Source organism: Anas platyrhynchos, chromosome 14 (assembly GCF_047663525.1).
Source record: "Anas platyrhynchos isolate ZD024472 breed Pekin duck chromosome 14, IASCAAS_PekinDuck_T2T, whole genome shotgun sequence".
Taxonomy (NCBI): Eukaryota; Metazoa; Chordata; class Aves; order Anseriformes; family Anatidae; genus Anas; species Anas platyrhynchos.
This window is the reverse complement of record NC_092600.1, coordinates 20,181,889-20,208,692: the sequence shown is the minus strand read 5'-3', so window position 1 is coordinate 20,208,692 and position 26,804 is coordinate 20,181,889. Positions and strand designations below refer to the sequence as shown.

Below are 26,804 nucleotides of genomic sequence, written 5' to 3'. Positions count from 1 at the left end.
TCTTGGAGCATAGACCATGAAGGAGGTGCCACCATTAGCTGTGGGGCAGTGTCATGCTGCCACCTCAGTCTCGGTGTCCCTGCCCTCAGATCCGCCCTGTGGCCATGGGACCATTGCAGTCTCCATCCCCTACACATTTAGCACTTTTGGTGTCCAAACCAGATAAATCAGTGAAAAACAGAGCAAAGCAGCAGTGCTCAATCCCATCTCCAATTCCCTTTCTCACTAGCCCCTGAGTAAAATATGCAGCTCAAGGTCCTTCTACCGCAGCCTGGCAAATGTTCCCAACAATCTGGGGCGGTTCACAGGCAAAACTCGTGTCTTGAGGCTTGCTGCTCCCCCTGTGATTTGTCAGACCAGCCCCATGAGCAAAGGGAGATATTCAGCAGCCTCTATTCATATTCTGCGTGGGATTTTTAATGGATTTAATTCTATTTTATTGTTATGATTTAAAAAGTACTCTTCAAGTTAAAATTATAGCTTCGGTCTCGATTCTTCTCAGTACTTTCTGGAAGGATTTTGTCAATTTACAAGTTAAAATAAAATCCCCCTCCTCGCCACCAAACTCTCCAGTGCAAGCTGTGAGACTAAGCCAGAAGCAGAGGCCTGCAGGCATCTATTTACCTCTTACATGTGAGCAGGAAAATGTGTTTACATAGGGGAGACAGGTTGTTTAGGTGTAAAAAACAGGAACAAGCTAGGCATGACAATATGTGTATAAAGTGGGAAATTTGTTAGAGAGGACCTTTCTACATATATATGATGGAGCAATTCAGACCCAACCACAAGCTGAATTCTCTGTCTACACGCAGAGGATGCTTCATTGAAGCTGTTCATTTTGTTATCTGTCTTGCAGGAAAATCAAGACCAATTATTTCATTGTTTCCCTTGCCTTTGCGGACCTGCTGGTTTCAGTGCTGGTGATGCCGTTTGGAGCCATCGAGCTAGTTCAGGACAACTGGATCTATGGAGAGATGTTCTGCCTTGTTCGGACATCTCTCGATGTCCTTCTCACCACAGCATCAATCCTGCACCTGTGCTGTATCTCGCTGGACAGGTATGAGCAGAGCAGCAGAGAAAATCATGTTTGCTTCAAGTTTTTTCAGTGTTGTTGCTTATCTGCAGTAGCCAAAGGGTGAGCATGAGCCTGCTGGGTACCATGCAGCAACAAATCTCTCTTGGTAGCTCTTTTTGAAGAGAGCTGTCTGAATCCTCACCAGTGTAGGAAGACTTTGAAGGGAATGAGATTTTTGTTGATAAAGCAAGCTAGGTTCTCGGCCAGTTCCTGGCACAGCTTTGTTTGTGTTATTGTTCAGACATGCTATGGATTCTCCTTCAAGGTAAAGAAAAGACATCCTTAAAGATGCATCTGCAGGAAAGATATGCAAGATCTGCAGCAGGAGGTGCATCTTGCACAGGTCGCTGTGTTTGCAGGGGAAGTGCTGCTCATGGCCAGGGGCTGTGGGGAAGGCTGGGCTGGTGATCAGCTCGGTGTGCACGCAGGGACAGAGGCACTAAACTCTGGCTTTCTGTCTTATCAAAAAGTGTTTGACAAATCTTTCAAGTGCTATCAGAACTGTTTTTCCTGCTGTTAGTCAGACAAACACCCATACTACTAAATGACACATTTTGACATATATTAATAGGTTATATAGAGAAAGACTTAGAAAGCAAGCCCCCACCCCCAAATTTTATAAGCTTTTTTAGCTAAGACATCCATTTGCACATCTTCACTACTGACGGCTAACAAGGAGGTAAGTAAAGCTGTTGAAAAGGTACATAGGCTTTGTGGGAGATTCTAAAAACTTTATTTTAAACTTTTCTTGAAAAATTAAAGTGAAGCCAAAATCCTAAATAAATCACAGCAAACAGTTTTGTTTTACTATGTCTGCAATGTTTCGAGGTAAACTATAGACCTTTTCAACTTTTAAACAAACCTTACAGAATAGCAAGCATTTTTCAGTCTAAATACTTAAAACATTTTGACCAGCTATTCTAACAGGCAATATTTAGAGTCTTCAGTTGCTTTCTGTGCAGATATTTCAATACCTTTAAAAATACCATTACTTAGCATTACTAATATGGCTAAAATAACCATAATCATTCTCATCATCATGACAACTGGTATTTAAATAACAGCTTTCATCCAAAGTGTCTGTACTCAGCCAGGCTTCAAAAGATAGTTGATTAACTTCTCCATTGATTGGCAGAACTCCTTTTGTGTGGGAGGCAGGGGCACCACCACGTAAAGTAGCACACCCAGATAGGAGCTGATGTGCAATAGCTGTGGTGTGTTTCTGTAGCTGGAAGTTTAGATGGCTGGAACACAAATGAGGAGCTCATTATCTTAAAAACATTGACAAATTGCCACTTTGAGCCAATTACCAGTAAAGCAGATGTGAGGATGTGGACTTGTAATTTAAAATCATGGAGTTTGATTCTTCAGGCCCTTAAGTAACATCAGGGGGTTGTGCAGAGGGAGGACACAAAGGGAATATATTAATGCCACCTTCCAAGGGGCAGGGACTCCATGTGGGGTCTGCAGAAAATAAATTTCCCCCTCCTCCTGCAGATGCCCCCCTCTTGCAGCCCCCCAACACCTGGTGAGCTCCCACGTCTGCTGTCCCCACTGGTCCTCCTGCCGTTAGGACAGCCTCGCAGGGTGTCCAAGGGTGGGGAGACTGCCCCAGATTGTGGCTGTCAATGTGCGTGGTGTGGAGGTGGGGATTTGGGGACACAGAAGAGGCATGACAGCTTTACACAGGAAGATTTGTTCTTTGTACACAGAGCAGAGGCAGAGTTTGCAAACATGCAGCTCAGCAGAATGAGCTGAAACTGGAAATACATTTAAAAAAAATAAATGAGATGGGTTAGATTACTGAATAAAACATTCAGAGCAGAGTGGGAACACCTGGACAGGACAACATGTGTTCCTTCCACGCTCTCCTGTTCTCTGGCCCGGGGAGCCTTGCATGCTCTCTGCCACACGCAGAGCTGCTCTTGCGAAGGGTGCGAGAGAAATCCCCCCAAACCTGCCACACCCCCAGTATTGGCCATACTAGACTAAACAGCAGTCAAATGGCTTGAAGAGAAGCAGAGGGTGAATTCATTGCTCACTGATGAGCATGCTGAAAGCCTCCGTGAGCCCAGGTATGAGGAAACAGATCTACACTGCCTGTGATTCAGAAACACGGCAGCAATTTTGAACAGCTGACAAACCTGAAGTTGCCAGATGTTAGGGAATTTTTTCAGGGCACACAAATGCTCTTTCTCTTTCGTGTGTGTTTACCATAAGTGTGCTGTTCTTTGCTCTCAGACTGAGGAAGGGAAAAAGCTTTCCATGCTGGTGGCTGGACGCAGCCTGACATGGGCAATTATCGCAGCCCTTATTGTTTGCTTAGTGCTTTCACATTGAGGATGGTGCCTCTACAGACCAGCTGCATGGCTGATCTAAATTTTAGGTAATTCCCTGGTATCATGTTTTTCTTGTTTTTCTTAAGTGCTTGTTAGAGCCACGAGCATCACACACACACAGCACCATTAGCAGAGCACTAGCAGCAACATCCCCAAGCCAGGCTGCTCCTCTCCAAAGGCACTTTCCTCTGCTCTCTGATCTCTCTCTAATAACACCTCTCCTAGCCAGTAAATCCAGCTCTAGAAGTTCATATAGGATGCTATTTTGACTCCATAGGTAAACATTTGGAGCTTCACCTGATGTGAAAGAAGACAGGATTTCATCTCAGACTTTTCAAAAGATAAATTATTTCTCCCAGTACTAGAAGGGAAGCTGGGCCTGTGTCTGCTGGCAGTGAGTGTCAGCTGAAAGCAAGCCCAGGACCTCCCTGTCTCATCTGAAAAGGAGAGTCCCAAAGCAACCACATGGCTTTCACCATCTTCTGTTAAATCAGACCCCTCAGCGTGAGTCTGATTCAGTCTCAAGACTGGGGCTCTTGGGTTATCCCAGGACTAAACACCAAGCTTAGAGCACCCACCTTGAGAAGATGCAGGTGCCTTTCACTGACATGAGACATGGGGTCTTTCCCTTCACCTCCCAGAGGAGGCATTTGGGTGGAAGAAGACAGGGAGAATGCAGACAGTTTGATTTTGTCCTTTGCCACCTGCCTAAGGATGTGCTGCAGTCTCTTTGCTGCACTGTGAGGCACGTTGTGCTTGTGCTATGTCCTGCCTCAGGTAACCTGGAGCTGGTGCCAGTCCCTCTCCACTCCTGTGTCTTTACATAGACATTGTTCTCCTTTGGCTGCCATGAAGCTGGCTGCTGTTCCAAACCTTGGCAAGCAGCACAACAGGGATTATTTACAACTCCTGGGTAGAGTGGTGGGTGCAGAATAACAGGTTAATTTTCCATACGAAAAGGAGGCTAAAGCCCACCTTTTATATATGGCCTTTTCTCCTTGGCAGTGTGCTTCCCCCTTGCTGTGACTGTCTGGGCAGCATCACCTCCAGCTTTGTTTGATCTGTAGGTCTCCTGAGAAGGGCAAGGAGAAAATTTCTACCTTACTTCACTTCTGTACTAGACATCAAAAGAGAAAGCAGCCAAGCTTCAGTTATATTTGAATAGACACCAGTACCAAAAGTTTCTAAATTCCACCTATTTCTTGAGCACTTTGCCAAAATCCTCCTCCTTTCACAGACTGAACTGAAAAATTTATGGTTTTCCTGGTGTGTATTAACTAAAACATGGGTAGCTGACAGCAGTCTAACAGCAATAAATGACTTGACAGAGAGCCATCCCATAACCCAAGTGAGCACCCAACACGTGCTGCTAACAGCTATGATTTAACACAGTGACAAAAGCCACCTGCTTTCCAACTGCTGGGCTAAAGTTTTCTTCTTCTGGGGTTTGGGCTACAGGCTTTCAAAGCAAATCTCTCATTTACCTTGTGTATATATGAACTGAGATTTGAAAACTCAGTTTAATTTTTGCAGCACTCTGTGACCTTCTCCAGGCAGCTTTCAGATCAGCTCGAAATACTCCCTCTGATGTGAGTAAGAGCCACATGTCTTTCTTTTTCCCTCTCATCTGCACATCCTCACACTTTAATGGTTGTTGGCAGATACTTGGATTTCTGTGGCAGTTTTGTGGTGGTTTGTGGCTGTTTTCCCCAGTGATGACTGATCCCAGAACAGTGTTAGGAGCACTGAGAAGACCAGAGCAGGTAAATGAGTGCCGGTGCAGGGGGGATGACTTAGCCCATCCTTGACCTTTCTTCATCACCACTGCTCACCACTCCTGGCAGATGGCTTTGGGGGAGCACAGACAGCACGGCTGCCTCCACCATGCTTTATTTCATGTTTGCTAGTTGTTGCCCTTCTGTTCATTCAGACTTTAATGGAGCATGTTTTTTTCTAGCTGGTGTTTTTTCTGTGATTCATATATTTCCTGCCTTCTGTTTTATTTCAGGGCATACACTTTTTTTTTTTCTTTTTTTTTTTTTTTTTAAGAAAGCTTTGTGGTTATTCTAAATCCTGGAACTCAGTTTGGAAAGTCATTCTGTTCAACATTTGTTGAAAGTGTTGCTTGAAAGAGCTTTAGCTGGTAACATCTTGTATCTATTTCATTACCGGGTCTGAAGAAAAAGATTCAGATTTGAATTCTCAAAGACATTCAACAGGATTTTGAGAAAACGTGGAGAAATCACGACATGAACAGGGTGAATCGATGTTACCAGTGAGACACAGGGAGCAAAGTACTGCCAAGCCTTAGGGAAGCTCAGTGTGATCTGAAAACATTTTTCTCCAAGGTGTCAGAGGTACCTCAGGGCTCACTGAATCCAAATCTTGCTGTCACTGGGTTATACTTTTTCATTATCTTTTTGGTGTTCTAATATAAAAGAAATATTTGGCCTTGAATTATTTATTTATTGCACGTTTTATGCATACCTGTCTATTCTTTGTGCCTATGCAATAAAAATAATTGCACTGCATATAAACAGACCAAGAAGCTATGATAGAGTCTCCAAATACCATTAACCTGCCAGGGAGGCAATTTTCTTCTTCAGTATTTGCAATACAATTTGGAGGGAAAAAAAGGGAAACAAATAGGTCCTGTGACCACATCCTCCAGCTTTCCTGGCTGCGGCCCAGGCAGCGAAGCTGTCCTCCAGGCCTGCATTTCTGCTGGGCAATACATCTACTGCTCACCTGCAGTGCTAGAAGCATTTGTTGAGCTGCTATGTAATATGCAACAAAACAGACCTAGCCATGTATTTGTGTAGTCAGAGCTCATCTTACAGGAATCCAAACATACCACATGATCACTGCTAAATAAAGCCTAAAGCTAAGCAGATGTATCCAAAGAGTGTTGGAGCACCAGAGTGACAGATGCTTGTTGCACTATTTACAAACATTAATTAACATTAATGTACTGTTCAGACATCAAATTGTGCTTGAGAGAAGTGATGTTTTAGAGCCTAAAAATTCCTGAGTGCCCCAGAGTTGGATCAGGGGTCATGGCTTGCCCTGCTGCAGGGTCATTTGGTCCTCGCAAGGATGGGGAGAAAGCAGCTGCACCCAGCTGTGCTCTGCGAGGCATCTGCTGGCTGGCAAGCAGGGGCACGGGGAGACTCCTTGAGCTTTAAATGATTAGACACTCAGCACTCTGCCTTGGTGACACAAGTGCCTGCTATAATGTTGAACCAGGCTGTGAATCCCCATTATCCCTTTGAGTTGTAAAGGTGCCCGGTCTTCTACAATTGCTCAGGAGGAGTAGGGAAGAGACGGCACAGGAAGGGGATGAGCTGCGGCCGTGCAGGACTGGGACATGATGTACAGCTGCAGGGTATCCCCATCAGCATGCGGCTTGGAGAGAAAGCTAGCACAGGAGCTGCAGAATTCAGGCTGGAGAGCATTATGAGAAATAATAGAGCAGATGGTCATAGCACAGCCTGAGGCAAGCACTGTCCTTTATTAATCTCTACAAATCCTCTAGAAATATGGAAATTTATTTCACCACCATTGCTGCCAATAACCCTGCACACACACCAATCTGCACAGGGACCATGGAGGAGCCTTCCATCTCCGTTTGGCAACATACGTTTGTTTGTATTACTAGCTAAATTTATCCAGTTCCAATTAACTGTTCTCTTTAGCATTTTTCTCAGTGTAATTATCTCAACACCAGCAGGCCGTTGTTTTTCTAATAAGAATTTAATTTTGTTAGATATAATCATTTTAGGACATTTTTCTTCTGGACCAGCAATGTATAACTTTGTTCTATTTGGCACAGTCAGACACCATGGCTTATTTGCTCAGTGGGAAAAAGGAAAAGAGAAAGAGCTGCTCTCTCCACAAATAAAGTAAAAATCTATTTATGTGGAGGCCAGAATCTGGTTTCATGGAAATAACAGCAAAGCCAGTATCACAGAATCACAGAATGACTCAGGTTGGAAGGGACCTTGAACAACACCCAGTTCCAACCCCCCTACCACAGACAGGGATGCCACCCACTAGATCAAGTTGCCCAGGGCCTCATCCAACCTGGTCCTGAACACCCCCAGGGTTGGGGCATCCACAGCCTCTCTGGGCAACCTCTTCCAGTGCCCTCTGAGTGAGGAATTTTCTCCTAACCTCTAATTTCAATCTCCCCTCTTTTAGTCTGAAACCATTCCCCCTTGTCCTGTCACCATCTGATTGAGCAGAGTCACTCTCCAGTAGCACTGTTTTAATTTCACACATGCACAAAAATTTGAAATTCTAGCTCTTTAGACTTCTTAATTTTGTTGGGGTTCAGCTGAAGACTTTGGCCCTCTCTGGGTTGACTGGGGGATAGGAGGAATGTGCAAAACGCTGCTTGGATTTGCTTTTGTGACTCACGCCAGAGTAGAACTCCAAAAGACAAAGAAGAGGGCTTTCCCGACTAGGCTCATCATCATGTAGCTTGTGTCCCACGAAGAGAAGAAACTCCTCTGTTCTAAAATGCATATCCCTGCTACCTGCAAGAGTTTGCCACCCATTCAGTTCAGCATCTTCAGTATCTGAGCTCGCTGCAGGCCACCCTCTTTGCTTTCTGATAGACTCTTTAAGAAGGTTAAAAAAGTAATCAGTGAGAGAATTCAGTAAATTTTCCTCGGCTCATTTTTGCCTCAGTGCTGCTAAAACATATGGCATGTATATCACTTAATACATGCGCGTGACACCACGTGGATTTATATGTGGGCCACCCACATGGCCCAGGCTGTTTGGTAAAGGTGGGTGTGTATTTGTCTGTCTGGAATATCTAAGGAGTTGCTTTCAGGGTAGTGTCTACATACCTGTAGCTCAAACTGAATTGTATTGCAAACCAAGCAGATACTTTTTTTTCCTTTTTTCCTTTTTTTTTTTTTTTCCAAAGGAAAGGAATAATCTAATGCAGTAATTAGGTTTCTGTAGTGCCCAGAAGGTAAGGAGAGAGCAGCAGTGGTTAGAGCATCGCTTATCTTGAAGAGTGAGGACTCCAGGAGTGCTCTTTGGAGATGTGCCCAGGACAGCTTGCTCACTGCCATGGGCCTGAGGAGGAGCTTGGACATCCAGGGTAATGGGGGACAGTGCTTCTCTTTAAGCACAGAAACTGGAGTTTATAATGTTACTGGCCCAGCTGGTTATAGAGATCCTTGGACCTTTGATTTCAGTCTTGACCACGGATCCTGGACACAACTTGAGTTTCATCGTGCTGGTGCTTGATGAGTATGCAGGTAATCACTGCCACAAATAGCTACCCCTGCTGTAGATCACAGCTACATTGTGCTGCTGTCAGCCCTAGGTCAGGACTGTACTGAGATGCCATGCTGTTTCTCAGTCCTTCTGCTTGCCTTTCTTGTCTCCAACAACATAGGCACTATAAATTTGTAGTAAACACGTGTCATCACTTGAAAGTTCATGTGATCTTCAAAAATCTTTTTTTTTTTTTTTCTCTATTTTTTTTCTCTATTTTTTTTTCCCTGGAGAACAGGCAGGGTGTGATACAAAGAGCGTGCATGTGTTTGTGTGTGTATACACAGGATCCTCCATACAGGCAGAGGCACCAACAAACACCCATGATTTACAGCACTTACATTTCCATGAAAGCATTGGACCTACACAACAGATTCAGAATTCAGTCATACAAGGCAAGAACGTAACCGAGGTTCATTTTCGGTCTATTTTCTCTTTGGCTTCACAGCTTCCCTCCTGTCTTCACATATACACAAATTTAGCATTAGACAAGCTGTCCATGATCCTGCTGCTGAGGAATGTGATGTTATGCCTTCTCTGCATGATGTGTTGAAGATTGTTAGGTACAAATCTGTTGCTGGTGTACAGTTCATTGTGCATTTATAAATGATTTTTGGGAGCACTGATCAAAAAGAGGAGCTCACCAGCAGGCAAAATGCAAGTCCTGTTGGGAAAAGGAAAAAATATTCTGCTCTTACAGCAGTTGGAAATTGTGTATATGTGGCTCCCCTGTGGGGCACTGAACATAGAGTTTTTTTATAGCTTTTATGCACATAATGGAGGTGCACTTGCATCCTCTCTGAGTTAATGACGCAATTTGTAGCAGATGAGGTTCACTTTTGGGAATCGATCTACTTGGCACTAATCAGTCCCTCCCAAATTCATTTCCCTGGAAGACCAGGGACAATCACATATATGCTCCTTGAGACAGAGTTTGGCCACTGTACTGTTCTGCAGAGCCACTGAAGGACCACGGGCAGGTCACAAATGCTTGGTAGCCAAACATATCTACAATGGCCGTCAGAGCTATAAGTAAGGCCGCAGAGCTATTTTGTTCTGCATGAGCCATCTGTAAAATGTTAGTTCTTGATTCATTCACATGTAGTAAATGCCTGGTATGGGAAAGGAAAAATATTATAATAACCTTTGCTTTGTGGGGCTTCTTGGAAGATATACAATTTCAGGAAGGGATCCGTGTATTTCCCCTTCAGCTGAGAATGCCAAAATAGAGGCAGAAGAGAGGATGTTCTGCACCTACTCTGCTGTAGGTAACAGGGAAGTTAACATTTCCAGGGAACTGCAGAAGCATGGGCCTTGGCTGATAATAGTAAGAATTAATATTTAACTACACTTGGACATTGTATTAATCATGTATATGTGTATTGCATTTTATATTCATCCATCACATTGTCATAAGCAATACCTAATAGATATTCTTTATGAGCACAGGAAAACAGCTCTAGCTTGAAAGGAAGCAGAAATGTAGAATAATAAAATGTCTTTATTTCAGCTTTTGACTAAAACTATTGATAATCTTAGAGATGTAATTACTTTTCTCTCAGTGAATAAATAGTTGCTTAAATGTCCGAACCATTGCATACATCAGATCATTGGCTACTGCAAAAATTGTGTGACTTCAGTGACTTTGTTAACATGCATGGATTTCTATTATCTGACTTTGAACCACTGAGCAGAAGTTCCACTAAGCTACAGGCAACCAGCTGTGTGCTTCTCTGCCTCACCATCAGCAAAATTATCACCCATGTCCGGATTGCAGGACCTTATTGCTGATAACAGCATGGGGACAGGAGGAACCCAGCTCGCCTTTCTGAATACAAGGGGAGTCACAGCAGCAGCAGTTAGAAAAACAGAACAAAAAAACAAAACAAAACAAAACAAAACATATAATCTTTTGACATGTAAGTGGAATAAAATTGCTGCTGAATCACTGGGAGGGAAAAAATATGAGAGCTTAAGATGTCATTTTTACAGGCATAATTTTTACTCTAATGGCATGTACAAGTCAGTGTAATGCTGTCAGATGCATCAGAGATAGAAGTACAGAAATGAAATAACTCGAACTGCTTCAAAGAATTGTTTTCCTGCCGTAGTTAATTAGTAATGTGTCATGTAGTTGCTTTTCTGTTTGCTGATTTAACTTCTGAAATGGTAGTTGGTGTGTTGGCCATTCTCTCCCATTTATTTGGTGAATTTCTCCTTTTGCCCTTTCTGCAAGTAAGTGTAGTTTCTTGAGACTTGCAGCAACTTGCTCTCAGAAATGTCACAGGAATCCTTTGATGTCGGGCACTGGGTAGTACTTTGCAGTGGGTGTCTCTCAGACAGTAAACAAATAAATATGTCAGGTATAATTCCCTTGTGTCTAGAGCCAAAAGTGCAGTTGCACATAATGCCAAGAGAAGCACCGTCTGTCTGCATAAGCAGTCAAATACATTACCAAAAATACCTGTTTGGATTCAAAGGTCGGTTTATTTTCTTGGGGAAGGAAATCTGGAGAACACCGGGAAATCCAAACTCAATAAGCTCTGCTAATATAAGACAAGGTTACGCAAGCACATTGTGGCTGTCATGAGGAGGGTAATTATCCTAGCAACAGACATATTTATTCTATTCTCTGAAATCATTTAGTTGTTAAAATTTGACCATACTGATAGACTCAAAAAAAGGAGCTGTAGGGGTCTCAGATCCATCCCCCCCTCTCAAAACAGGACCAAGCTCAAACCAAAATCTCTGATTTTAATCAGGTCACTCAGGCTCCTATTCAGTTCAATTTTACATACCTTCAAGGCGGGACAACCTCGTTTGTTCAAATCTTCACCCACTGAAGGCAAGCTCCAAAACTAAGCAAATCCTGTTCCTGTAAATTATTCCTCTTCTTCTTCCTTGTGCTGCCAGAGAGATGTTGGGAACATGTTAGGACCATGTCAGTGAACACAGGAATTGGATCCACCAACTGCCATGGGAGTTAGCATTACTCCATGAGAGCAACATTTCAGGCAGTGCCCTGAAAGAACAGTTACTGTCAAATATACCGTTCCTTTGAAAGTGAAACCTTTCAGAGGAACAGGCTGATTTTCATGCACACAGAAAACCAGAAGAGAATATATAAATGATCAAATTGGAAGAGTTGAATGCTTGCTTCAACATTTTTCCCCTGTGACATTTTGAATCTTGTTTCAAAGAGATTAAAAAAAAAAAGTTTTCTTTTGACACTTTGATTTTATTTCAACCCTTTGTGTAGAATATATCGTCTCATTTTATCAAAATAAAGCAATTTAGTTGACTCCACATGACTTTTTAAAAATTTCTTAAGAAAATTTGGAAATTTTTAGTTGTTTTTTTTTCCGCCTGTTTAGCACAAACTTTTCTCTTCCCACTCAACTCTTGATGAAATAAGTTGTGCACCTCAAGGACATCTCTTTTATACATACGCATAAGCCATGTATATTTGTCCATTTGCATATATCTTTTTTTTTAGTGTGCTGCTTGCACTTAGAAGTTCTCACAGGCTCCACTTCAGGTCAGTGGTCGAACTTCAGTGTGTGTTTGCTAATTTAATGTCTCTAATTTATGATTTTGCTGGCCTCATAAAACAGACTGTTATAGACTTTAAAAATTGAAGATTGACTTTAAAAAAAGGCTGTGGATGTGGTCTACCTTGACTGCAGTAAGGCCTTTGACACCATTCCCTACAACATTCTCCTCAAGAAACTGGCTGCTTATGGCTTGGACTGGTGTACGCTTTGTTGGGTTAAAAACTGGCTGGATATCTGGGCCCAAAGAGTTGTGGTGAATGGAGTTAAATCCAACTGGAGGCCGGTCACTAGTGGCATCCCCCAGGGCTCGGTACTGGGGCCGGTCCTCTTTAATATCTTTATCAATGATCTGGATGAGGGGAGTGAGAGCACCCTCAGTAAGTTCGCAGATGATACCTAGTTAGGTGTGTGTGTTGATATGCTCGAGGGTAGGAAGGCTCTGCAGGAGGATCTGGATAGGCTGCACCGATGGGCTGAGGTCAACTGCATGAAGTTCAACAAGGCCAAGTGCCAGGTCCTACACCTGGGGCGCAATAACCCCAAGCAGAGCTACAGGCTGGGACATGAGTGGTTGGAGAGCTGCCAGGCAGAGAAGGACCTGGGAGTGATGGTGGACAGTCAGCTGAATATGAGCCAGCAGTGTGCTCAGGTGGCCAAGAAGGCCAACAGCATCCTGGCTTGCATAAGAAGCAGTGTGGCCAGCAGGGCTAGGGAGGTGATCGTCCCCCTGTACTCGACTCTGGTGAGGCTGCACCTCAAGTACTGTGTTCAGTTTTGGGCCCCTCGCTACCAGAAGGACATCGAGGTACTTGAGCGGGTCCAGAGAAGGGCGACGAAGCTGGTGAGGGGCCTGGAGAACAAATCCTACGAGGAGTGGCTGAGGGAGCTGGGCTTGTTCAGCCTAGAGAAGAGGAGGCTCAGGGGCGACCTTATTGCTCTCTATAGGTACATTAAAGGAGGCTGTAGAGAGGTGGGGGTTGGTCTGTTCTCCCACGTGCCTGGTGACAGGACGAGGGGGAATGGGTTTAAGTTGCGCCAGGGGAGTTTTAGGTTGGATCTTAGGTAAAAATTCTTTACCAAGAGGGTTGTTAGGCATTGGAACAGGCTGCCCAGGGAAGTGGTGGAGTCACCATCCCTGGAAGTCTTTAAAAGACGTTTAGATGTAGAGCTTAGTGATATGGTTTAGTGGAGGACTTTTTAGTGTTAGGTCAGAAGTTAAACTCGGTGATCTTGGAGGTCTCTTCCAACCTAGATGATTCTGTGGTTCTGTGATTTATTCCCTTTATAAATAGTTGTTGAAACAATGGCCACTACTTCAATGCAGTGCTTATGTCCTACAGGTACACAGATGGGTGCCACATTGCAGATTGTCTGTGCTTACCAAATGTGGGAACTACATCTACCAGACAACCATTATTAATTCACTAAGAAAATATACGCATCAGGCCCATTGCTGAATTATATATTTAGTTATTTAGAAGAGCTGAGAATTCATGGGCACTTTTGGTATCACTGATGTACCAGCTGTGCCAGGTGAAAATGCCAGAAGCCTAGTGAGGGACATTTGTAGGATAACCTGAGAGGCATTTCTGCTGGTCCTGGTGTTGGCCAAGCGGGACTGGGCTGACCACTGATCTTGTCCTTCTTAACAGTTTCTATTTTCTGCAGCAGATCACTTGTGCTGTGGAGTCTAAGCAGTAGTTTCCAACTACCTATAGAGACATCTTCTCAGTTCTGAACTGCAGGATCCCTGGAGACTTTTAAAAGGAAGTTGAAAATGTTCTCAGTTGCACAATTAGAGTGAGACCTGCATTGGTTGTTAAGAGATTTTAATGCTGCTTTATGGGCTGAATTATTAAACATTTTGCATAAAAAGGCTCTTTCATAAATATCCTTGTTATATATTACTTGGTATGGTCATGAAAATATGCTTGAAGTTCTGTAATTGAGTGTTTATGTTACTTCCTATCAATTATCTGGATCAAGTGGTAGTTCAGGGACGTACCTAAACTTGTAACTGGGGTACAGTGCCTTTGCAGAATGGCCATCTTCCCAGTCTGCCGTATTAGGTTTCTGTCCTGACTCCACTGCTTTCCACTCAGCCCTAGTCTTTCCCGCTCTGTCGTGTTGAAATCAAAGAGACTACAGGTCTGCTACAGCAAGGAGATTGGTTGGAACAGGGGATTGAAAGCCAAGGACATTTCGTGGCTCTGCTGTGGAAGCCTCTGGACCCCAGCAGTCTGAGCAGTGGGGACGTCAGTACTGGCATTCCTCTGCAAAGTATGCTGAAATCCTCTGAAGTTTGAAAATATTTCATTCAGAACCTGAAACAGACTGTCAGGTCAGGGCCACCAGGAATCTGCAATAGAATTTTATGGTTGCTGACCTGCTATGCCTATGGGCATTTCTTCTTTGTCTCTTATTTTGGTCTACTTATTTTTTTGTCTCTTGGAGAAGACATTTCCTGTTCAAAGCTGGTTATATTAAGAGCAGGAGTCTATTTTATTGTGAATACGTTGGATGGACTGGGAGAAGAAAGAGAAAACAGGGCAATTTCCCTCGGTGGGGAAAAGACTGGAAGCCCTGGGCAGACATTTGTGCTGTCCTTGTGGCAGAATGTTAAAACACAGCCAGGCAAGAGGTTTTTACAGGGAGGTAGAAAGGGATTTTTTTATGGAAAAACACACTTAATTTTACAGATATTTTCACAGCTTTGAAACACTTTGTTAATTTGCAACAACAGCCTTTGCAGTCTTGTCAAAATAAATGTCCATTACAGTTAGGAAAACCCCAACATTTACTCAGTTATGGCTAAATAGAAGGAAGGTGAACTCATTCGTTGTGGTAAGGAGGGTGCAGACAGCTTTGTGACTAAGTGCAGGAGGAGAGAAGAGCTGAATGGGAGGTCACTCGCTTGCTCCATGACTTTAGACAAACCACAGCATTAATCTATGCCTTATTTTCCCTACCTGGAAAATTAGAAAATATTGGCTTTTCCCTGCAAGGGACTATGAAACCTTATTTACTCATGCTGTGAAAATACCCTGAGCTCCTTGTGTAAGAGGCAGTCAATAGAAATAGATTATAGAATCTTTTTTTCCCCTCTGTTTTGAAAGGCAGGAGAAACAAGCTGGAGAAAAGGCTTTACAGTTTTATTTCTAGAAGACCTGAAAGTCTCATTCAGTGATGGTGGTTCTCTCACTTCCTCCTTGCAGGTACTATGCTATTTGCTGCCAGCCACTGGTTTACAGGAACAAGATGACTCCATTGCGCATTGCTGTAATGCTTGGAGGCTGCTGGGTAATCCCAACATTTATTTCTTTCCTCCCAATCATGCAAGGCTGGAATAGCATTGGCATCATTGATCTGGTGAGTAATTTAGGAGATACACTGACTTGATACCAAATATATTCCCTGCTGTATATACTTCTTTAAAAAGGAATATGCAAAGAAAAGACAGCAATAGAGGCTAAAGGAGAAGTCCTTGTTATTGAAACAAAGGGCTTGCCGAATTTCTGGAATTTCTCTTTATAGGGATTTTCAAGGCTGCTGCCTACTGCCCCATGCCTAGAGCAGCCCCTGTCTGCTAAGTTTTTATTAGCCTAGCCCCATCCCCACCCATCTGGCCTGTGCCACTTGGCCAGATGAAATGTGCACCCTTGGTGCAAAAGCATGTCCTGATGGACAGAGCAGTGAGCACTGCAAAAAAGCACAGCACAAAGTGAAGTTATTCCCCTTCACAGAGTATGAACTGGGCTATTAGGCTGATTTTCAGCAGCCAGGTTGAGGCATGCTCCAGGACACTGGAGCTGCACATGGGCTGGTTCCACAAACCTCAGGACCATCAGAGCCTGAGATGTAAGCATAGTGGGGAGAGGCAGCAGTGGTAAGGCATATGGGAGAGGGAAGGGAGGAGAGAGAATAGGAAAGTGGTGGTAGAGCATCCTGACAAACAGACTGCTGATGGCAGAGGAGCAGCACTGAACCTCTTCCATTCTTTGTCCTTCTCCTTTCTCCCCCTGCCCCAGATCCAGCAAAGGCAGTTCAACAAGGCTTCCAACTCCACCTACTGCATATTCATGGTCAACAAGCCATACGCCATTACCTGCTCTGTGGTGGCCTTCTACATTCCCTTCCTCCTGATGGTGCTGGCCTACTACCGCATCTACATCACCGCCAGGGAGCATGCCCACCAGATCCGGGTGCTGCAGCGCGCGGGGACCCCCGCTGACGGTCGGCAGCACCCCCCGGATCAGCACAGCACGCACCGCATGAAGACTGAGACCAAAGCTGCCAAGACCCTGTGCATCATCATGGGGTGCTTCTGCCTGTGCTGGGCCCCCTTCTTTGTCACAAACATCGTGGACCCTTTCATAAACTACACGGTGCCGGGGAAGCTGTGGACAGCTTTTCTGTGGCTGGGCTACATCAATTCAGGGTTGAACCCCTTCCTCTACGCCTTCCTGAACAAGTCTTTCAGACGTGCCTTCCTCATCATCCTGTGCTGTGGTGATGAGCGATACCGAAGGCCTTCTATCTTGGGGCAGACGGTCCCCTGTTCCACCACCACAATAAACGGATCAACTCACGTGCTAAGGTGAGTGTTTCTCAGCTGCTGCAAAATAGCTTGAGTCACTAGAAAGAGTACTTCTCATGAGATTTCTTAAAGGAGTGATTTTGTGTTGCATTTGAAATATCTGATGGATTAACTGTTAAAAAAATAAAGGGGGGATTGGGGGAATGAGAAGTGCACAGTAATCCTTAGGGTGCTCATACAACCTGGGTTTGTAGATAGATACCTGATAGATGTTGGCATGTGCGGGTTCTCCAGAGGAATGTTCAGGAAATATTTGGGGGAAGGCAGAAGATATGCATGCATTTGGGATGCATGCTGCTGCATCCTGTTGTTGCTTTGTCTGAGATGAACTCGATCACACAGGGAGCACCCTGGGAGAAGCTGCCTACTCCCTTTTCTCTAGCAAAGGGATTGAGATGCTCCCAATGGCACTTCTCAGGTTCTGTCTTTGTAGCCCCACCAGCTGGTGCTGCATCTCCTGAAGTAATGAATGGCAAAGGAGGATCTTACCCAAGTGCCCTGATGCTGCTGGGGCACTTCAGTGGCTCTCTGGGAGGAAGGGTACTTGCTATTTTGCTTTAGCAGCTCAGAAAATGCCGGGGTGTCTGCCCTTTACAGTAACTGAGCCAAAGCCTGGGGGCTCTCAGGATGCCTGCAGCACAGACAGGAGGTCAGTGTCCTGCTGGAACCGGACACTGGCCTTTGCAGCATGTCGTGGCTTGCGGCAGGAGTGGCAAATGGGGAAGGGCAGATGTTTTCTTTCTGAGCTTGTGGGGGCTGGTGCAGGGGAAAATTGGGCTGAGGCACCCATGTCTGCCAGCAGCCCCGGGCTCCTGCCATGTGCCACATGGGGCAACTCCACACCAGGGCTGAGCCCCTCACTGCCTCCCCCCATGCAAGGCATTGGTGTCTGGATCTGCAGTGTGCATCTCTCGTGGGCTACCAGACACAGTCCAGCTGTCTGGCACTGTGGGGGCCCAGAGAATTTGAGCCCCCACCTCACACACCCATCCCTGGTTTTGTACCACATTGTTTATTGTGAGAGGAGGGCATGTGTGTCCCACATGGTGGGAGTGCAGAGGGCTTTGGAGGGCTCTGTGCTGGGACACATCCTCTGCTACCTTGTTACCAAGCATTGAGCTAGAGGGCAGAGCACTGGAGGAAGGGAGAAAGGAGCAATTATCTCCAGTAATATCAGAAAAAGCTACATTCTCTGAAAAACAAAAAACACCACTGGTGTTTTTGCACTACTGCCTAGAAGTGACTTTGTTCTGGTGGATGTAGTCATGGCTCCTCACTTCCAGATAAAGAGTCAGTAACTGTTTGTGTTCAGAGCTAAACCCGTCTGGAGACAAGCTCAGACTTCCAGCAGAGTCTAGTCTTCTCGTTTGCCCCCAGCTTCCTGCTGTATTGACCTCTGAAGGTGTCTTGGTCTGTGTAATGGAAGGGAAACGGTGCAAGGCATCCCACAGCCCTGGGACAGGCCTCTCACACCTCTGAAGTCATGAAGGCCATTACAACGTATATAGAGCCCTCTGTCTGTGATGGGGGCATGGCACCATGCCACACGGAGCACATGCCTCTGTCAGAGCCATGCCTGGGGATGAGGCAAATGCTCCTCAGCTGCGGGAGAGGGCAAGGGAGCATGGCCTGTGCTGGGGAGCTGCAGGGGTGAGCGCCAGAAATGTGGCTGTGCGTGGGGAGGAGGGAAGGGAGGGCTGGTGGGGGACTCCTGCTGGCCTAAAGACAAAGAAAGGGAGAATGACATCTATTTGGGCTAGCAAGTGCTGAAACAAGGTACTTCTTGTGAAGTAGATGAGGCAGTGAAATGACAGGGAGCCTCTCTCAGGTGTGGGTTTCAGATGCAGCAGACAGCAAGCACATCAGCACCAAAGGTGAATTGCTTCAGCCCAGGCCCACGTTTGACCTCCGAATGTCACAGATGACAATGCTGGTGCCTCCTCGTGTCTCAAAGATGTCTCACTGTGTTTGCTGTCTCTCTGTGAGAGCTCCTTGTCCTGCCTGTGCTGTGCGGGGCTGGCAGGCCCAGGCTGGCTCTGCCCTGGGGACACCGGGCAGTGGAGATGTACTCCTGAGCGCTTTCCTCGAGTCTTGCTGAGTGTCCCCTGGTGCTGACAGACTTCTCATTTTGAAACCCTTTTAAACCATATGAACGTCCCTGAGGCCAAAGCAATTGTGAAGAGTCACCTCCCCTCCAAAGCTGGGGGGGCACAGTCTTGGCCAGCTGAGGTGGGCTGCACTAAGTTGTGGGTGCCACCCTGGAGCTGAGGTCAGGCTTCTCTCATTTCCACCTCATCCCTCCCACTCGTACAACTCAGCTTCCACTTACAAGTCCTCCAGGGAGATAGGTAACAAGTCTGGGGACTGCCTGACCAGCTCGCGTGCCTTGCTGTAATCCTGTCAGTCTTGATGCGATAAACATTACAAAAGGCTCTGTAAGACCTAACTCTGTACAGGGCATCTTGTTCATTTCTGGGTTTTATGGGTACTTAAGAGTGGATGAACTCTCTTCAGTGTCCTACCACCAAAAGCCACATATCTCCTGCCTTTCCATGTCACTCCAGCTTGAACAGCAGAATGTGCTTGTGAGCTGCTGAGGGTTGAGGCTCAGCACATCAGTACTTCAGAGATCAATTCTTTTCTGTTTTTCTTGGCTTTGGAACAAATGAGAAAAGTGTGACTTCTTCCCTTGGTGCAGGTTATGAACTGATGGTGCTGCAATTGTGAGGATTAAAGGAAAACTGACTAATTACAGTCTCTAGACAGTTACCCTCACATGGGGAATTTTGATTTCTTCAATGCTTCTCTTAAACGCAGAACAGTTTGAACTCGGCACAGATGGAAGAGATTCAGTGAGGCAGCTTCTCTCCCAGGTATAAAGCATATTTGCTTTGCTGTCTTGGAAATATAAGGGATTTCAGCAGCTGAAATATTGAAACCTTCCTGTATGTCTTGGCTTCATACAAGCCCAACTGAGAAGCGGCTCAGGGGCTGGACCCGGTTCACACGCGTCTTTTCCAACCTTGAAGTTTTTTCTTCCTGACTAAGAGCTTCTGCACATGGGGAAGTTGTGCAAGGGGGGTGTTACAGCTGCGTTTTGTACCCCAACAGGGATAGAAGTGAAGAGAAGGACGGACCCTGTTCTGAACCCAGGGCAGGCTTCTGCCCCCAAAACCACGGAGATGTACAATTCTGTATTAAACTGACATGACTTGTTCAGCCACAAAGGGAGTCAGGAGTGGTGGGCAGTAGAACTTGAATTTCTAACTCCTCTTCATTTCCAGTCTTCACAAGATCTGAACATTCCTTCAGCTTTATCTGTCCAAACTGTTCTTTCTTCACTTGCAATCAACTCTCTGCTGCTTTTGCAAGTGCAAAGAGTATGCTTGTCAATGCTAAAGATTAAATTCAGGCTCTTGTTCTTGGATATGTGTGATCTGTGAGAGTGCCTTCCAGGGACAAACTGATTTCTTCTTTTTTTTTTTCTTCTGAAAACTTCAGTGTTAAAATGTGCTTACATTCCTATTTTGGGATTTTTCACATTTATATTAGGAATGGGAAAAAAAGAAGAAGGAACAGAGCACGATAAAACATGGCAGTGAGAAGAGGCAGAATCCCTCAGCACACACAGACTGACAGACTGGTTAGGATACGGTTCTCATTCTTTCTTTAATTTATTTTTCAATTGATCTGTGAAGACTGTGATGCTCTGGAGGACCCAGGCTGAGAGAGACTTTGTACAGCACACCTGGGGCCAGATGCAAGCACAGTGGTGATGCAGACTGCAGTGGCTTGGCTGCTTGACCATGACAGGAGGGAGCCCACAGCTGTCTGAACCCCACAGAAACCACCATGCTTTCTCCCTAAATCATGAACCAGAAGATGGGGAAAGGATTTCACATCACCCATTTTGTTCTTGAACTCTCCATCAGCTGGTGTGAAAGACACCTGTTCCTTGGGCAGGGGAAGACACAGTGCAACGTGATTTGGAGATGTCATGAACAGTCAGGAGACAAGATTTAGTTAGAGATGGATCTGTCTGTACAGTGGGCAAGAGTAGAATTAAATACTCATTCAGCTGTGAAAGAGGATTTTGACTTGCCTGTTTTCTGAGTTTGATTTCTGCAATCATGGCAATTGACAGAATTGTGTTTTTGTTAGTGCCTGGACATCAACCTATCTCACTTCTGATGTGTACCACTAACTGCAAAATTCAAGCAGAGCACATGGAAAGGGTGAATTGAACTCTGCAGATGTGGCTACAATCAGAAATTCATGCCCTATTCATTTTTGATGGCTAAGATTGCAACTCACGTGTCACATAAAAAGGTTTGCTTCTCTGTTTGCAACACAAAATGTGTAATTCATTATAAATATTTGCAATTCATAGTTCTAATAACTTATGGTTTGGAATATCACACATTTGAAGGACTTGGGAATCATTCTGAATTGCAAGTGGATAGGAGAATTTACAATGCACTCTCAACTAATGTATGGCAAAAATTAGTACAATAATTCACTGCAGTAGATACGGGTTTCTGGACAACTGTAGCATGTGTTCGGTGCACAGTCCTGTACACCAGAAGAATGAAAGTAAAATGCCATAGTCATCTGAAAAATGCTGCCTCCCTCTTTAAACATATTGCTTGCATATCTTTTGTTATGCACAGACGTTTAGTCAGAACAAAGCAGTGAACTCATGCCTTTGTGAATCATTCAACTCATACTGCACAAGAGGATTGGAACCCAGCACAGCATTGCTTGAATTTTTTGGATAAGACAAGTTCTGAAATTTTGCCACAGTGGAGAAGATGGCTTTGGGTAAAATATAGTTGAGCAATGATCAGAGCAGAAAAATTCTGGAACGTTTGGGTCAAGGAGGTCACTTTGGTGCATTCCCCATTTCCTCCCAGAAGTGCACTGTTCAGCACAGTACAGTGTGCTAATCTCTTCTGGGAAAGCTGTAGTGAGTGGTTTATTTGCTCCTTTTCTATCACAGAGAGGCTTTCTCAAACAGGGCTGATGTTGATTTTATTTCTCCAAAGTAAAACACATCTTGATTTTCCTTTTGGAAGAGCCAAGAGAAACAAAGGGGGAAAACAAAAAAGCAGCATGCAGCTTGGGGGTCTGGAAGTTCATTGTCTTCGTAAATACAGAATTAAATAAATAGCACAATCAGCCCACACTGGTGTCAGCACTCTGAAGGTGTGAGAAACACGTAGTAAATTGCCATGTGTAGCCAGTGCTCAACACTGGAGCATGGCTGTGGAGCTTTAGTGGCCCCTGTGGGGGTCATGAGTGATGGTGCCAGTAAATCTGGTTGGCAGCGAGCACCAGAGCGTCCTTGCTGCTGCTTCAACAGGCAGCTCAGCAGCTCGGCTCTTCAGCTTGCAGAAGTTTAGCAACTCTGCAGGTTACAGTTCTGTTGGAATAAAAATAAATCCTTCCTGGCTGCAGGGAAGGGAAGGTCAGAGGTGCCGTGGAGGCAGGCAAGCAGTGTTGTGCTCACGCTGTCCTGCCCCACTGGCCTGGCGGGGTTTGACGGGAGTTGGCAGGAGTGGTGTGCTGCTGCTTCCAGTCTGTAAGGGGACAGTAGGAGCTTCTCCTTTCTTTGATCCTTCTGGCCAGAAGCAAAGAAGATTTTGTGTGAGAGACCATCACATTCAGGTGGGATGGATGGGCTGATTGCTTTGCATTACTTCAAGAACTATTGAAAGAATGAATAAATTAAAGAGGCTGCCCTGAACAATCATAAAAACTTACTGAGTACCTATGCCTCATTTTCACCCCCAGGGTGAGGCTTTCCCAGACCCACTCACAAGGTTGCAACCCCCCTGAAGCCCCCCCCTGCCCACCAGGCAGTCAGTGCAGTCAGTGCTGCTGGGGCCCCCGACCCCCCGATATGGGGACAGCCCTGCCTGGGTGCCGCCTGCTGCAATGCACATCAGGACACCTGCTGCTGTGCCTTTTCAACAGCTTTAATTCCACAAAGTCATTACCTCTGGCAGGTTAATGGGTTTAAAAGCACTCTGGTTTCCCTGTGCAGCCAGGTCTGTGCTGAGTCACGCAGCGGGTTCGGTGCCCAGCAGGATCACAGCGGCTCTACCCATGGGGTATGGATGGAGCAGTTGTTCCCTTCCCCCTGCCAGGGTGGCATTTTGTGGGCTGCAGCTGCAGCTTGACTCAGAAAACACAGAATGCTTGCTCAGAGATGCTTCCTAATAACACTAGCAAGTCTCACTCAAGGTTTACAAGTAAAAGCCTGCTGTCCTGCCTTCTCCTGTTCCTCTTGTCTCTTATCCTTTCTCAGGCATTGAGACAGCCACAGAGACCACAGAGCTTCCTGAGGCAGAGCAAAGCAATCACTGTGCGGGCTGGGCCAGCCCTGGCAGCTGCAGCTGCTCCTGTGCGGCCGAGGCAGCAAGCTGCTGCGAGCAGCGGGGCTTGGGCACCCTGACAGCCTCCAGACGACGGCCTGGCAAACACAGCCCTCTCCTCCTTGCTCGCCCACCTCTTCTCCGCCTTTCCATGCTCAGAGCCACTCCTTGACGTCTGACAAGCTGGTGGCTCTCTCAGGACGGGCGCTTCGTTGGCAAACATGCATTTAGGCTCAGCCAGGCGGATGCGCGCTTTTGCTATCGCATTTCTCCACAGGACAGTGGTGGCCGCTGGCAGCAGCAGAGGTGTCTGGAGGAAAGAGGGACTGTGATGACAACATGGTGCACAGCCAAGGTGAGGTCTCTGCCCAACCTGCTGAAGACCCCAGAAACCACAGTGGGAATCAGGGTGCAGGTCAGCTGTTGATACATCACCCTAAATACTGGCTCGCTCTCTCTCCCTCAGACATTTAAACTTTCCTGGAAAAGCATTCCTCATTGCATAAAGCAGCAGGAAGCTATTTCTGGAGAGGATAAAGAGATGCTCACAGGCTGTGTTTTTGGGGAGGTGTTGGGTCCCTGCTCTGTTTGTGGTGCTGGCAATCGGAGGCTGTGCGGAGGCTGTGGGAGGATCTGGAAATCATCTGGCTGCAGCAGCCGGCCAGGGCAAAGAAGGGCCTTGCTGCTGCTTTAAAAGAAAAGAAAAGAAGAAAGAAGAAAATGGGATATTTCAGTACATGCACAACTTTGCTTGGACAAACTCTCAAAAGGCTGACGTGGAGATGAAAAGTTCAGGGTTGGACTGAAACTCAGGGTCTCGTGGCCAATGGTGCGTACCCTCAGCTTTATAGCCAACTGTTTGCATTTGCAGGGCACTATTTAGCTAAGCTGCCTGCAGGCTCCACCAAACTGTGTGAATGGTCAAAAAGCATTATTATTATTATTTTTTTTTTTCTGGGGTTTCTGAAACTTACTTTTTGTTTGTTTGTTCATTTTCTTGCTTTTGCTCTTAAGGAGAAATAGACAAGCATCAGGTAGGCCCCTGGGTGTGTGAAGCTCACAAACAGACCCAGCAAGTGAACAAAATCCTGGAAAAAAGCATTTGGATGAAAAACCATTAAATACAAACATGCCTTCTTAGCTTGTCTTGATCAAATTTCAGTGTGCAGTGGGAGTGAATCTTCTTTGACTCAGCTTTTAAACATGAAGAATGCAGGGCCTTGGTTTAAAATTGATTTTTTTTTTTAAATTATTTTATCATGAACTAAAACATGAATAACTTTCTAAATGTTTTTGTTTGTTTGTTTGTTTGTTTTTCCCATTTACACAAGTTGAACAGATTTTTCTGCAATTTTTTCTTATCAATCAGTGATCACTTGGAAAAGAATTTTGGTGGCAGACTGTTACTGCCCAAAGCTATGCCATTATTTACAGCAAAATCAGGCTGTTGGGACCACAATTTCTGACTGGCAGTAACTGCCTGGCAATTTTAATGATCCAGTAACAGGGGTCAGGGCTCTGACACACTGCATCATCTTCTTCACTGAAAGGTCATTAGCCTCAAGATGGATCGTTTGAACTTCAGCTGCTGTTTCCTTCATTGCCTCAATGTTTGCTGTTCCTCCCTGTGTTGCCATAGGTCGTTTTGGAGGCAGATACATTTTGCTGTGCTACTAATACTTGGAGCAATTGCAGGCTAAGGAGCTTTAGGAAGTATGCTGCAATTTCTTCAGCAGTCATTTATTAATTATTGGGATCCAGCAGGCAAGAAATTCATGTTTGCAGTGTAAACATAAAGCACATTCCCAACAAGTTATTTTGGGGAAGTTTCTGCGCAAACGACTGAGACAACCCCCTGCCATCTCAATCTCCTGCAATTTTGTTCTTTTTATGTAATTTCTCTTTTTGATAGTTTAGAGGAGACTCCATTAACCCATTGAAAGACATGAATGGGTGCAGCTAATATCTTTGCTGGGATTTTGAATTTTGTTCTTGATGGTAGGAATTTATTTTGCTTCCTCCTAGCAAGTTGATGCAAACATTATGTTTGCACTCAGACAATCATGCTCCTGTGATTCAATTATTCATTACCAGGCCTGTGGGCAGCCATCCTCATCTGGCTGCACACCACAGGCATGTTATCACCTTTTTGTGTATGGCTGGGGGACCACGAAGGAACATCTTCTGTGCCTGGGAGAACTCTGTCCTTAGGGTCCCTCCAGCACTCAGCAAGAGGCACAAGAGAAACTAATGAACTTTTTCATTCAATAGAAAGAATTCCACTGGTGGGCTTTACTTTAAATTGTGGTAGTGTCATTTTTCATCAGCTGCAGGTGCCTGGATGAGCTATGCTGACATCTATGGGTGATGCCAGGCAGCCCTTTTCACCATTCCTATATGCTTTCCCATTACAAGTCTGGAGCACAACATCAGGCATGGCCAGAAGTGTGTCCTATAAAGAACGAGCACTGATGGAAGGGTATCAGCAGTGGCGGCCCTGGGGTCACGCTGGGGCTTCTTCTTTTGACTGGTACTGAGCCATCCCAGGGCATGAAATATTACATCAACCAAGACATTTTTAACTGGGAATTTCAGGGGGGGCAAAAAATAGTACCTTCAGTTTGACACAACCCCTGAGTCCTCTGGGCAATGCAACCAAAGATTGCTCAACATGTGTTTCCAATCCAGTGCTTTCAGTCTGAGTATCAGTTCCCCATGTCAGCAGAGAAAAAGAAAAAAGAAAAAGAAAAAAGAAAAAAAAAAAAAGAGAGAGAAAGTGACCAGGAGCATAAGATAAGCCCAGAATTAGACAAAGTTTTCTGGCCATCATGGCAGCATCATGGCAGTGATGTTTTGAAACAAACTTTCCGTAAGACTAGATGGGGAAAAAGTCTAATTCTTACCAAGCTGGAACATGGTGAATTTACAAAAGTCATATCATTGAATGATATGACTGTGACAGGGGAAACTGCCTCAAGACCCCACAAAGCCCCACTTTGCCCTTCAGTCTGACTGCTGTGGAAACCTGAAGCAGAGCTGACCCTCTTGTTGATACTTGGCCATGCTGCCTTCATAACATGGAGCTTGCTGATTTTCAACCTGCTGATTTTGTGTCCATCAAGGAACACACAGATTGTCCCAATTTCCCAAAGCCCTCACAGGGCAGATTTCTGCACTTTCTACTCCACAGTTTCCCTTCTGGGAAGCAGCTGCAGTGCGTATTTCCCACTGGCTGGAAATGGGCTTTCAAAGGCCATTACTGCATAGGTCAGCAGCCCAGTATCCTGAGGTTGCCTCTGGCTCATTCCCAGTGTCAGGGTTTGGCACGAGGTTACATCCAAAGATAAGTGGGAAGAAAGGAGCTTGTCCTCAAGTGCTGCTGTTCCAACCATTTGATCCAGGATCTAATATAAAAGGTAATCTGAAGACAAGGTGATGGCTCTACCCAGCATATATGAAAGTATGAAAAGCAGAGCTCAATTCTACAAACTAATTTTATTTTATGAGGTTGCAATTTGCAAGAAGCATAACACACTTGATGTGGTACCTACAGCAGCATGGCATTTT

The 26,804-nt window shown here is 45.2% G+C and overlaps 1 protein-coding gene across 5 annotated transcripts in view; it reads left to right on the top strand.

Moving 5' to 3' along the window:
* The window catches only part of HTR4 (5-hydroxytryptamine receptor 4), a 135,342-nt gene that overhangs the window by 66,190 nt on the left and 42,348 nt on the right, over positions 1-26,804 (top strand). For 4 of the 5 annotated variants that reach the window (XR_003499460.3, XM_027465094.3, XM_072044648.1 and 1 more), the window contains exons 4-6: positions 857-1,057; positions 15,479-15,632; positions 16,292-16,860. Coding sequence is in view for 4 of the 5 variants with exons in the window: in XM_027465094.3 (XP_027320895.1) it covers positions 857-1,057; positions 15,479-15,632; positions 16,292-16,860 (924 nt within the window). In the remaining variant the exon portion in view is untranslated. Of the gene's footprint in view, positions 1-856; positions 1,058-15,478; positions 15,633-16,291; positions 16,861-20,412; positions 24,530-26,804 lie in introns of those variants that run through there. The other variant, XM_038186468.2, reaches the window with a different exon arrangement.